Source organism: Saccopteryx leptura, chromosome 2, assembly GCF_036850995.1.
Source record: "Saccopteryx leptura isolate mSacLep1 chromosome 2, mSacLep1_pri_phased_curated, whole genome shotgun sequence".
NCBI lineage: Eukaryota > Metazoa > Chordata > Mammalia > Chiroptera > Emballonuridae > Saccopteryx > Saccopteryx leptura.
This window is the reverse complement of record NC_089504.1, coordinates 332,422,116-332,434,573: the sequence shown is the minus strand read 5'-3', so window position 1 is coordinate 332,434,573 and position 12,458 is coordinate 332,422,116. Positions and strand designations below refer to the sequence as shown.

Genomic DNA, 12,458 nt, shown 5'->3' with positions numbered 1-12,458 from the left:
CAGGAGGGAGCTTTTTCAGCAGTGATCACCATTTTTGTTCCTAAGGCACGCTAGGACAATCTTTGGAGCTATACTTATGTGTGGCAAGCACTCTTGGTGAGCAGTCCAGGTTAGGTTGACTTGTACTTCTAGTGCCAATTACAAAGGTAAAATCAAATTCTGTGAATCTATTTTTTTTTTCAATTAGGTGTGTTTTGCTACTATTTTTTAACATTTTCGTCTTCATAAACATTTGTAGAAAGGATAAGGGGCAAATAAATACTTTAATGGTATGGGATTTCTTATTTTCTGCTTGAGAGCCATGTTCACTTCCCCTCTTTTCCTTTTAATCTTCATGTTTCCTTGACACACTTGCTTCTGAACTCGGTTCTCATCCCTTCCTGCTGTGACGTTCACTAGCGCTTCACGGTACCTAAGACTCTTTCAACTCTTATTTTCCACCAGCTGTCAGTTGCAAAATAAGGTGGCTTTGTTTGGGAGGAAAAAGGCAGAATCCTTTCTGAATGTCTCCTTTCCTTTGAAGTTGGAGCACTTCAGAGACAATTGAACTGCTTTTAGGTTTTTCTTACCACCCAGCTTTTTCTTCTAATAGTTCCTGCCGTGAACACACAGTTCTGTTGATGACATCGATTTGTTGCTATGGAAATAGTTGTGTTGTCACAGATTCAGCCTGGTGACTTTACTTCAGGTTCATGCAAGAGAAATGGGCAAGGCTTTTGGGGAAAACCTCATTAAAACTGGAAGCTATCAATTATAAGCAGGTGAAAGGTAAATGGAGGCAACCTTTTAAGTAATGAAAACAGCAGTGGACCCCTAGCAAGTTCACAGCAGGCTGTTGACTGCCACAGCATGAGTTCTGACCCATGAGCGTCTTCAACAAAATCAAAATTGCATGTTTTCTCAGAATATTACTTCTACTTAAGTTTAAATCTTTTAACCCAAATTATTTCTACCAGAATGGTCTTTCTCTTTTGATCCTCAGGACACGGACAGCAGCAGGTGGTTCCCTCTCCAGTCTCCGCAGCCAGTCCACCAGCCAGCAAGCCCCAGCAGCAGAATGGGGGCTCAGGAGTGGGTAAGGCTGCCACACGAGTGTCCATGCTCATTATATGTGTCAGGCTTTTGAATCAGGTTTTGAAATTTAATCTGGGCCTAACAAGAGTGTTCAGAAGCCAGTCATGACAGTTGCTTAAATCCAGTTCTTTTTTTTCTTTTTTTTTTTTGTATTTTTCTGAAGCTGGAAGCGGGGAGAGACAGTCAGACAGACTCCCGCATGCGCCCGACCGGGATCCACCCAGCACACCCACCAGGGGCGATGCTCTGCCCACCAGGGGGCGATGCTCTGCCCCTCCGGGGCGTTGCTCTGCCACGACCAGAGCCACTCTAGAGCCTGGGGCAGAGGCCAAGGAGCCATCCCCAGCGCCCGGGCCATCTTTGCTCCAATGGAGCCTCGGCTGCGGGAGGGGAAGAGAGAGACAGAGAGGAAGGAGGGGGGGGTGGAGAAGCAAATGGGCACTTCTCCTATGTGCCCTGGCCGGGAATCGAACCCGGGTCCCCCGCACGCCAGGCTGACGCTCCACCGCTGAGCCAACTGGCCAGGGCCTAAGTCCAGTTCTTACTGCCAAGTATGTGATTAAAAAAAAATGATTAAAGATACTTAATATGCCATTTTTTATTGGAATGATATACTATTTTCTGGTAGTTTCTCACGTCTTAGACCTTACATCCCCTTGACTTAGCTTTTAAATTCTAGCGTTTTCACTATCTAGGATCTGTTTATTAAATTTGACTTGTCTCTCTCCAAGTTTCCCATTTTGGGCTCTTGAGTATTTATCTTAGCTTAAAGACAGTGTCATTTATATTGAGCATTGATTTGCTTCTCCATCTCATGGATGAGAAGCAGTTTCACCTGATCAGGTGATGGCACAGTGGATAGAGTGTCAGCCTGGTACACTGAGGACCCAGGTTTGAAGCCCTAAGGGTGCCGGCCTGAGCATGGGCTCACTAGCTTGAGTGCGGGGTTGCTGGCTGGAGCTTGGCGTCACTGGCTTGAGCATGGGACCATAGACATGACCCCATGGTTGTTGGCTGGAGCCCAAGGTCGCTGCCTTGAGCAAGGGGTCACTTGCTCTGCTGGAGCCCCTGGTCAAGGCACATCTGAGAAAGCAATCAATGAACAACTAAGGTGTTGCAACTGTGAGTTGATGCTTCTCATCTCTCTCCCTTCCTGTCTGTGTCTGTCTCTTGTCCCTTTCTCACTTGAAAGAAAGAAGAAAAAAAGGAAGGAAGGAAGGAAGGAAGGAAGGAAGGAAGGAAGGAAGGAAGGAAGGAAGGAAGGAAGGAAGGAAGGAGAGAGGGAAGGAAGGAGAGAGGGAAGGAAGGAGAGAGGGAAGGAAGGAAGGAAAGAAGGAAGGAAGGAAGGAAGGAAGGAAGGAAGGAAGGAAGGAAGGAAGGAAGGAAGGAAGGAAGGAAGGAAGGAAGGAAGGAAGGAAGGAAGGAGAGAGGGAAGGAAGAAGGGAGGGAAGGGAGGGAGGGAGGGAGGAAGGAATTTTTTTTTTAACTTTCTCTGCAGTGGGTCTGCGAAGCTGTAATGGAATCATTTCGTCTCCTCGCCTTTACTTTAGGAACCACTGCTGAAATTCATGATTGTAGCGTTTGGTTGGATTTATCTTTAGAGAGCCATTGTTCTGTCACAGCTTCACATACACCGCCTCCTGTCCACCTCTCAATGACTAGTTTCTATTTTTCAATGCTGAGATTCTAAAAAAGACAAAGTTATGACGTTAGTAATGTTTCCATAAAACTTTCTAGACATAGGACTTTTTCCCCATTGGTCTTTGATGTTTTTATCTACCTTGCAAAATCTATTCATACTACACAACTCTCAAATTATCTACCGCTGAAGGGAGGTGGTGAAATAGATCACCTAAAATGGTAAATAATCAAATAAGTCACTCCTTCGGCTGAAACACAATTAGTAGTGTGTTATTCTTTTATTCTTTCTTTTTAAGAGAGAAAGAGATGAGAAGCATCAACTCATATTTGCAGCAATTTAGTTGTTCATTGATTGCTTTTCATACATGCCTTGACGAGAGGGTGGGGGAGACTCAAGCTGAGCCAGTGACCATGGGATCGTGTGGATCTGCACTTAAGCCAGCAACCTCAGAATTTTGAACCTGGGTCCTCAGCATCCCAGGTCAGCACTCTATCCACTGCACCACCACTGGTCAGGCCGTTTAATATGTTATTCTTATCTCACCTCCCACAGATTTATTTTCTTAGTTGTCTGTCTTTGGCTTATATTAATATTTAATTTTTAAAAACCTGTTCATGTACCCTAAACATACATCAGAAAAAATACTGGACAGTGTATTGAGGGGAAGCACCTGGCTTGAAAACTGGATTGGTGTGTGTGTTTTACATAATTGGAGAGTATATATTCGGTATGTATACACACACTTATACTCTACACAGCACATGTGCTTCTTTGCATAATCTTGAGGTAATTAATCCTATTGTCTATGTAGCTGTCTCTCAGCTCTGTAGTTAGAATAGAAAATTTTAAGATCTGGGACAGTTTTTGTGTATTTTTACTAAGTGCTACAAATACCTAGAATAGTTTGGTACATGCTGTGGAAACTCAATAAATAAATGCTGAATAATGGTAGATTTCTACTTCTAGCCAAATTCCATTGTGCAGAAATACTTTGAGACAGAAGATAAGAAATCACTGGACTAAAGTATATTTTCTGAATTTTGAGGTTGAAGCTTTTCAGAAACTGTGCAGAGGAGCTTTAATGACCTATTCTTTTTTTTTTTTTTTTTTTTAAATTCTGAAGCTGGAAACGGGGAGAGACAGTCAGACAGATTCCCGTATGCGCCCAACCGGGATCCACCTGGCACGCCCACCAGGGGCGATGCTCTGCCTACCAGGGGCTCTGCCCCTCCGGGGCGTTGCTCTGCCCCGACCAGAGCCACTCTAGCGCCTGGGGCAGAGGCCAAGGAGCCATCCCCAGCGCCCGGGCCATCTTTGCTCCAATGGAACCTTGGCTGCGGGAGGGGAAGAGAGAGACAGAGAGGAAGGAGGGGGGGGTGGAGAAGCAGATGGGCGCTTCTCCTGTGTGCCCTGGCCGGGAATTGAACCCGGGACTCCTGCACACCAGGCCGACGCTCTACCACTGAGCCAACCGGCCAGGGCCTAATGACCTATTCTTGATTGCTAAAAAGGAAAAACTTTGCCTCTCGTTTTGTTATGATTTCACCGGTGACACCTCAGTAATTGAGAGTTAATTTAAATAAAATAATGATTGTTCTTCCTTATGTTTGTTTTTCAAGGTTCCACTGTATCTAAGGCGTTTGGTGCCTCAAAGACATTTGGAAAAGCTGGAAGTACCAGCCTAGTGAACAGTTCGGGGGCTTCACAGGCCAAGGTGGTACCCATTGCCAGCCTCACCCCTTACCAGTCCAAGTGAGTCACTCCCTTGAACAAGTTCAGATTGTACCGACAAAATAGTGTCAGAGGTTATTGTGAGCTCTTGTCCTATTTATATGTGAACTGTTACCACGTATAAAATGGGTTTCTTTTTTGTGGTTTTTTTTTCCCTGAGGGGCAAAAATGTACAAATTGTAACAACTTTTAACTTCTCAGATAAGAATGGTCAAAACAAAGGAGCAGTCTGCCCTAGCCTAGTAAGCTTCATTCGTTTTCAGATTTAAAGTATTTCATGCTTAAATATCAGTTGATATTCTTATGAGTAAAACTAAATATTTGTTCTAATTTAGAAGGCATTTATCTTTTCATCCTATAAATAGGTAACTTTTAGTCTAAAAAATGTTACTCTGATGTAGTTGGTTCAAAAAATCCGTACTGTTTGTATTAAACACATTAATATAGCCTGAAGAGATATTTCTTTTATATGACTTTTTTCCATTAGAAATTAATTTTAGCAGTTACATTCTTTGCGATACAGGGAAGATGTGTTCCCTTGGGAAATTATAAGTGAAGTAACTAATGTACCCAACACCTACATTCAGGAGGGGCGCCAGGACTTGACGTCGGGTCCTGTGCCTCCTATTTTAGTGGCTTCTGGGTTCATATTGCTTCCTTGTGTTGTGCTTTAGTGGCTTACCAACACTGTGTTCCATGTGTTCCATAACCTTGTATTTGTTCATTGTGTGTTAGAAATGAGACAGAAGTTTGATACCAGTTGTATCAGTTCCCATAATGAACATAGTGGCAAAATATAATTGCTGGTATTACTGCATTTTTTAGCATCAAACCTTTCATTAAGGGGATATTGTTGCCTTGGTGATGCTTTTTTGGAGAAGAGAGAGAGTTTATAAATTTACTTATTTGACAGGAGAATGAGTTAGTGTTAAATCAACCTGTATGTTTTACTGTTTGCTTATTCTATAAACTGTCAAACCTTTATGTCAGCTTTGGGTTTAATTAGGTGGATTAAAGTACAGCATACATTGAAAAATAGCGTCTGCAAAAGCTAAGAAATGCTATAGGAAGATGTGAGGGAGCCCTTCAGATCTTTCCCAAGGAAGACTGCATATTAACATAACCTGTCTGCTTTTAGGTGGACCATATGTGCTCGTGTTACCAATAAGAGTCAGATCCGCACCTGGAGCAATTCCCGAGGAGAAGGGAAGCTTTTCTCTATAGAGCTAGTGGATGAAAGTGTGAGTATTGGTCAAGTGGGGAAATAGGAGTAGTTGACCCTGAGAAACAGAGGCTCATCTCTGTACAGGTCTGTGGGGGGGGGGGGGGAATAGTGGGCCAAAAAGAACCATATTTGTTATTGTTGTTTTTCCTCTTTCATAGTCTTTTGAGGCTATCTGGGACAGAGGGTTCAAGGTCAAAAATAATATCCTTGACCTTAAATGACATTATTTGTAGCAGAGGAAATTCATTTTCTGAATATATAAGTAGCCTCATGGACAGGAGAACCCAGAGGTACTGTCTGACTTGCAGGCAGGCTTAGTGAAGCTGTAGGAGGTGATGTGCGCTTGGGAGCAAAGTGGAGCTTTTGGGCTGCAGCGGAAGGCACTCCGCAGCCTTGATGAGTGCATGGTTTTGTGGGAGATGGATTCTGACTGCGCAGACGCTACATGCTTTACTTAAACAAAATCATGATGAGGAGACAAAAAACCCAAGTTGTGGAATTACCACAGCCTTGTTAGCTGTTTCTCTTCTGTCCATTAGTTTTGTTTTTAATCCCGAATATTGTATGTACTTCAAGCATTCTTTTTTTTGTTTGTTTACTTGTTTGTTTTTAAATGAAAGGAAGGGAGATAGAGAGACGAACTCTTGCATGCACCCCCCACCAGGAACTACCTTGCCTGCCTATCTGGGGCCTTGCTCGCAACTGAGCTATTTTTAGTGCCTTAGGCAGAGGCCATCCTCAGCACTCGGGGCTGATGTGCTCAAACCAATCAATCTGAACCACTCGAGCCTGGCCGTGGCTGTGGGAGGGGAAGAGAGCGAGGTGGGGAAAGAGGGAGAGAAGCCGATGGTCGCCTCTCCTGTGTGCCCTGACTGGGAATAGCACCCAGGACCTCCATACACTGTGTCAGCGCTTTACAGCTGAGCCAGCCAGCCAGGGCCAAACATTCTTTTCAAACTCCTAAAGGCAGAAAAAAAATAGGTGGTTTGTTTTGGGTTTTGTTTTTGTAAGATGGAATGACACCCCAAATGTACAGGGGTGGGCAAAAGTAGGTTTGCAGTTGTTTATATGGAAAACAACACAATAATAATTAATTAATAAAAGTACAGGATAAACTCTAGCCTGAACAGTGGAGGTGCAGTGGATAGAGCAGTGGTAGTCAACCTGGTCCCTACCGCCCACTAGTGGGCATTCTAGCTTTCATGGTGGGCAGTAGCGGAGCAACCAAAGTATAAATAAAAAGATAGATTTAACTCTAGTAAGTTGTTTTATAAAGATTTATTCTGCCAAACTTAGCGAAAATCCGACATAAAGTACTTGGTAAGTAATTATTATTATATACTGTAACTTGCTGTAACTCTGTTTTATAAATCTTACAAAGTAAAGTTACTTCCCTACTTTATAAATCACCATTACTGTGGAACCGGTGGGCAGTTAGAAAATTTTACTACTAACAGAGATACAAAATTGGGTGGTAGGTATAAAAAGGTTGACTACCCCTGGGATAGAGCATCAACCCGGGATGCTGAGGTCCCTGGTTTGAAACCCCGAGGTTGCCAGCTTGAGCACAAGCTCACTAGCTTGAACACGGACCATCAGTATGATCCCATGGTTACTGACTTGAGACCAAAGGTCACTGGCTTGAGCAAGGGTTCGCAAGGGTTCACTGGCTTGGCTGGAGCCCTCCAGTTAAGGCATATATGAGAAGCAATCAATGAACAACTGAAGTGCCACAACTACAAGTTGATGCTTCTCATCTTTCCTCCTTCCTGTCTCTCTGTCTGCCTCTCTCTCTCTCTCTCTCTTTAAAAAAAAATAAATAAACCCTCCATGTTTCATGTACTCAGAACTGTAAACCTACTTATCTATCTGTAGCATTTTGATGAAAAATAAAAGAAAATCAAATCACAAGCCACTTGAAGACACGATTTGCTGTAACATTTTTGGCAATGACTCCCTGAGGATGAACTAATTCCTTCTCAGTGCAAATGCAAGGGAAGCTGGTGAATCATCGTGGTTCAGCTCACTTCCCCGTGGGCTGCGGTCGTGTCCCTCGGTGTTCAAAGTTGTTTCATTTTGGTGTCAGAATATTAAGCTCACTGTTGGGTTTGTTGTATTTTTTTTTTTTTATGTTTCTAACTTGATGTTAATAAAGCATGATAACAGGGTCAGCTAACAAAACTTACGTTGTTTCATGGGGTTAATACTTTGAATATGTGACTATAAAACTTGTTTCTTTGAAGATGTCATTTCACACTAAAGGGTCCTGTTTTTCACTGGCAAAACTTGGTGAACACGCCTGACCTGTGATGGCGCAGTGGATAAAGCGTCGACCTGGAAATGCTGAGGTCGCTGGTTCGAAACCCTGGGCTTGCCTGGTCAAGGCACATATGGGAGTTGATGCTTCCAGCTCCTCCCCACCTTCTCTGTCTCTCTCTCTCTCCTTTTCTCTCTCCTCTCTAAAATGAATAAATAAAATTTTTAAAAAAGAAAAAAAAAACTTGGTGAACACCACAATTCTAACCTCTCTCGTACATCCACAGGGTGAAATCAGAGCTACTGCTTTCAATGAGCAAGTGGACAAGTTCTTCCCCCTCATTGACGTGAACAAGGTATGGTCGTGTTGAGTCTAAAACGGAAACAGTTGAGGATGAGGGTCTCTCGTCCACTGGAGAGCTGTGTGGTGAAAGGTTTTTATGTCCAGTTTGGTGGACTGTTCCATGTTCCATGGCTTGACTCTTTTGCAGGTTTATTATTTCTCTAAAGGCATTCTGAAGATTGCTAACAAACAATTCACAGCTGTTAAAAATGACTATGAGATGACCTTCAATAATGAAACTTCTGTCATGCCCTGTGAAGATGGTCACAATTTACCTACAGTTCAGTTTGATTTCACCAGGATTGGTGACCTCGAGAGCAAACCTAAGGACTCACTTGTAGGTAAGTCTGTGTCTGAGAACAAAGAGGAATAATGAGCAATCTTGTTTGCAATACGGAGGAGAGGTGTAACATTTAACCTGCTTGCTGTTCAACCTTTGGCCACACTTTAATGGGAGCCATGACCATCTCTAGCTAAAACATTGTGCCTGTGTTTTAGACATAATTGGGGTCTGCAAGAGCTATGAAGATGCCACTAAAATCATAGTGAAGTCTAACAACAGAGAAGTTTCCAAGAGAAATATCTATTTGATGGACATGTCAGGGAAAGTGGTGTCTGCTACTCTCTGGGGAGAAGATGTAAGTACTTGTACTGAGCAGTCAAAGCTTGTGCAGAAAGATGATTTGTCTTCTAGACTATTCCTAATGAAGGATCGGGTAAGGAAAATTGAAAATCCTTCATTGATTTAATTCTGTGAGATTGGTTTGATTTACATTTTACATAGTGAAATGCTATTTCTTCTACATTAGTTTTGATGTGTCTCTGAGCAGATTCTTACATGTGAGGTTATCTTGTATAGAGTCCGTGTCCCATTTATTGCAATCACTCTGCTATTGACTATTTTCCTTGTTTTCTGTAAAAAACGTTCTGTGTGTTCTTCCTGCCAGTGACACATATTTGTATTTGTCTGGGATTTTGTTGCGATGCAGGCTGATAAATTTGATGGTTCTAGACAACCCGTGATGGCTATCAAAGGAGCCAGAGTTTCGGATTTTGGTGGACGGAGCCTGTCTGTACTGTCTTCAAGCACAGTCATTGTGAATCCTGACATCTCAGAGGCCTATAAGCTTCGTGGATGGTAGGTGTTATAGGACTAAACAAGGGGGCTATTTGAGCCTGGGCTTTGAAGAGAGCTGGTTCTTTTGGTTTTTAGGATCAGTATGTGAGGTGTCTGCTGAGCAGAGGGCTTTATTACTGAATGGAGCGGTTCCTTTATTTCTTGGTGGCATTATGCTTTCTGAGAGGATGGCTTTAAAACTGACAAACCTGTAATCCCATGACAAACCTGGAGAGTCGGAGGAGGAGGCAATTAGAATGGAAGTGCTACATGTTGACCTCAATCCTGCCAAAGTAGCATTGAGGCCAGGCTTTAGCAGCTGTGTGCTGCGGGCATCTCTTTTTCCCAGATTTAAAGCCGTGGGTTACCGAGGGGGAGGGGTGTTTTCTTGTTTTGTCCAGTCTTTGGTGCCGATCGCATCTTCTCATGTGTGTTCACTGGACTCTGATAAAGTGCCGTGAGAACAGTGGGCTTTTGTTGGCATTTTATTGTTATTCCCAGAGCACTCAGGCGATGAGGGAGGCCTATTAAAATCTCGCTATATCTAGCTTTTTACGGTGTTAAAACTCTGCCTCAGAAGAGCACTTCAAACTGAAACATGGTATGCAAGAATTGATGTGGTCAGGCAGAACACTTCAGCTTGAGCTTAAATAATTTGTATAGCTGTAGTCACGGGGGAAGTATGTCGGTTTCCAGCTGTTTTAGAGACAAAAGGATTAGCTTACATTACATACACCCCACTTTTGTTTTTAGTCAAATACAGTAGCAGTCATATTTGAATAGTTTCATGAAATATGTGCAGGAGCATTCATGTCACTCAAGCCAACCTCATGTCTATGGACCATATGTGTCTGTATTTAACTATTATGGTAGCTGGCATTGTATTGTAAAACGGGGCCTCTGAGTAGTCTGACCAGAAATAACCACAATTTTGGGTTCCTGTTGCTTTATTTTCTTTTAGGCTCTGGCACTTGACCCCAGGTTAATTGCATTAAGGTCTTTATATTTTACTTGTCAATACCCATCATCCTGGTCAACATAAAAAGACACAGCTGTCTCTAAAATAACATAACTGGGGCATTGATCAAAGAGGTTCAGTGCACACAAACCATGAGGCAAGCATCGGAAAGGTTTAGATCTTGGTTATAACAATGTGGAATTTTTATCTGTAAGAAGGGCAGCCCCTCTCCTTGCTCTGTTGACTCCTGATGAGCTGTCTTTGGTGGCGAATATCTCCTTGGAGTTTTTGAAACCGTAAACTTGTGTAGCTAGTCATGGTGAAACAGATTTATGGACCTTGCTGTGCCTCTGTGATGGATTTAGCCGATTACCTGGCAGAGTGAGAAGGCAATAGTCTGCAGCTTAGGGCAGCATCCATTCCATAAAGAGCCTGTTCTGTATGTGGTTAGCTTTTAGTTATCCTCCTTTTGGATGACATCGGTATGTTTTTAATGTCTGACTCACTCTTCCCTGCTACAGATATGTTTCTGAGTCACCTTCTTTCTAGTCCCCTTTCCTTCATATTGGCTGATGTGTGATCAAGAGGTATCATCATGGCCCTGCCTGGTTGGCTCAGTGGGAGAGTGTCGGCCCAGCGTGTAGATGTCCCAGGTTTGATTCCTGGTCAGGGCACACAGGAGAAACAACCATCTGTTTCTCTACCCATCACCCTCTCTCCCCTTTTCTCTCTCCCTCTCTCTCTCTCTCTCTCTTTCTCCCTCTCCCCCTTCTCCTCTCTCTAAAATCAATAAATAAAAATCTTTTAAAAATAATTTGATACAAAGTAATCTTAACTTTAATATTGGCATAAGTAAAAATCTCACTAAGAAGGTAAAGCTACAGGAAAACAGATAATACCTTCTAATAGCCTGATCAGGAGGTTGCACAGAGGATAGAGCATCGGCCTGTGACGATGAGGACCCAGGTTTGAAACCCCAAGGTAGCCTGCTTGAGCAAGGGCTCATCTGGCTTGAACATGGGCTCACCAGCTTGAGCACAAGGTTGCTGGCTTGAGTGTGGGATTATAGACATGACCCCATGGTAGCTGGCTTGAAGCCCGAGGTCACTGGCTTGAGCAAGGGGTCACTGGCTGTGTCCCCACCCCCCGTCAAGGTGCACATGAGAAAGCAATCAATGAACAAATAAGATGCTGGAACTGAGTTCATGCTTTTTATCTCTCTCTCTTGCTGTGTGTCTGTCTCTCTTTCTCACTAAAAAGATTTCTTTTTTACTTTGGATTAAATCATCTTTTGGACTCCATATCAGACTTCAAAGCTCTTTTACCATGGGAACTTTTTTATACCTTTTAACAGTATGTTGACTGTCACTTTCTATACTGATAACATTTAAGTGATGATAAAAATGCAACTGCTGATGGAGAATGAGCATCAGTAGCCCAGAGAACTACACCAGAACACTTACATTACTGCTTTTTTGTTGCTGGCTTTCCAGGTGACTGTTTGGCTTTGAGCCTGCTGGCCTTTGTTGATATGCAAAGCTAATTAAAGAAAAGGTTCTGTGGTACTTTGGCACTGTCTTTCTTGACCACTGGGGGGCATCAAAGCAATTGAGATAAAAAGAGACCATTCCTTTCCTTCAGTAGGCAAAAGATACAATACAATGAGGAAGGCACTACTTGCAGCAGCATGACTGTGAATGAAAGTTAGCTAGGGGTGGATAAACCTGTATTTGGTATAAAGAAATGAGTGGCATATTCAATATATCAAGTACCTGTCATTCTTTGGTTTTTTTTTCCTCAGGTTTGACTCTGAAGGACAAGCCTTAGATGCTGTTTCCATCTCAGATCTAAAGAGTGGAGGACTAGCAGGAAGCAACACCAACTGGAAAACTCTGTATGAGGTCAAATCAGAGAATCTGGGCCAAGGTGACAAGGTATCCTGCATTCCTAACTTTGTTCACAAAAGCTCATAAAGCGTGCAGAAGGATGTGTTTTTACATCTGATTTCTGGTACCAGCTGTCAGACATGGATTCAAAGCTATGGCTCTAACCTGGGGCCCTGCGCGCATGGCACGGTGGTTGGGTGTCACTGCCGGGGTGCAGCCGTCGTGC

General features: G+C 43.0%; 1 protein-coding gene across 1 annotated transcript in view; it reads left to right on the top strand.

Annotated features, from left to right (window-relative positions):
- RPA1 (replication protein A1) overlaps positions 1 to 12,458 on the top strand; it is a 73,326-nt gene that overhangs the window by 49,152 nt on the left and 11,716 nt on the right. Inside the window, exons 6-13 of the mRNA XM_066363504.1 lie at positions 983 to 1,075; positions 4,336 to 4,468; positions 5,586 to 5,688; positions 8,216 to 8,284; positions 8,420 to 8,612; positions 8,770 to 8,909; positions 9,261 to 9,409; positions 12,148 to 12,280. Coding sequence (XP_066219601.1) covers positions 983 to 1,075; positions 4,336 to 4,468; positions 5,586 to 5,688; positions 8,216 to 8,284; positions 8,420 to 8,612; positions 8,770 to 8,909; positions 9,261 to 9,409; positions 12,148 to 12,280 — 1,013 coding nt within the window. The remainder of the gene's footprint in view (positions 1 to 982; positions 1,076 to 4,335; positions 4,469 to 5,585; positions 5,689 to 8,215; positions 8,285 to 8,419; positions 8,613 to 8,769; positions 8,910 to 9,260; positions 9,410 to 12,147; positions 12,281 to 12,458) is intronic.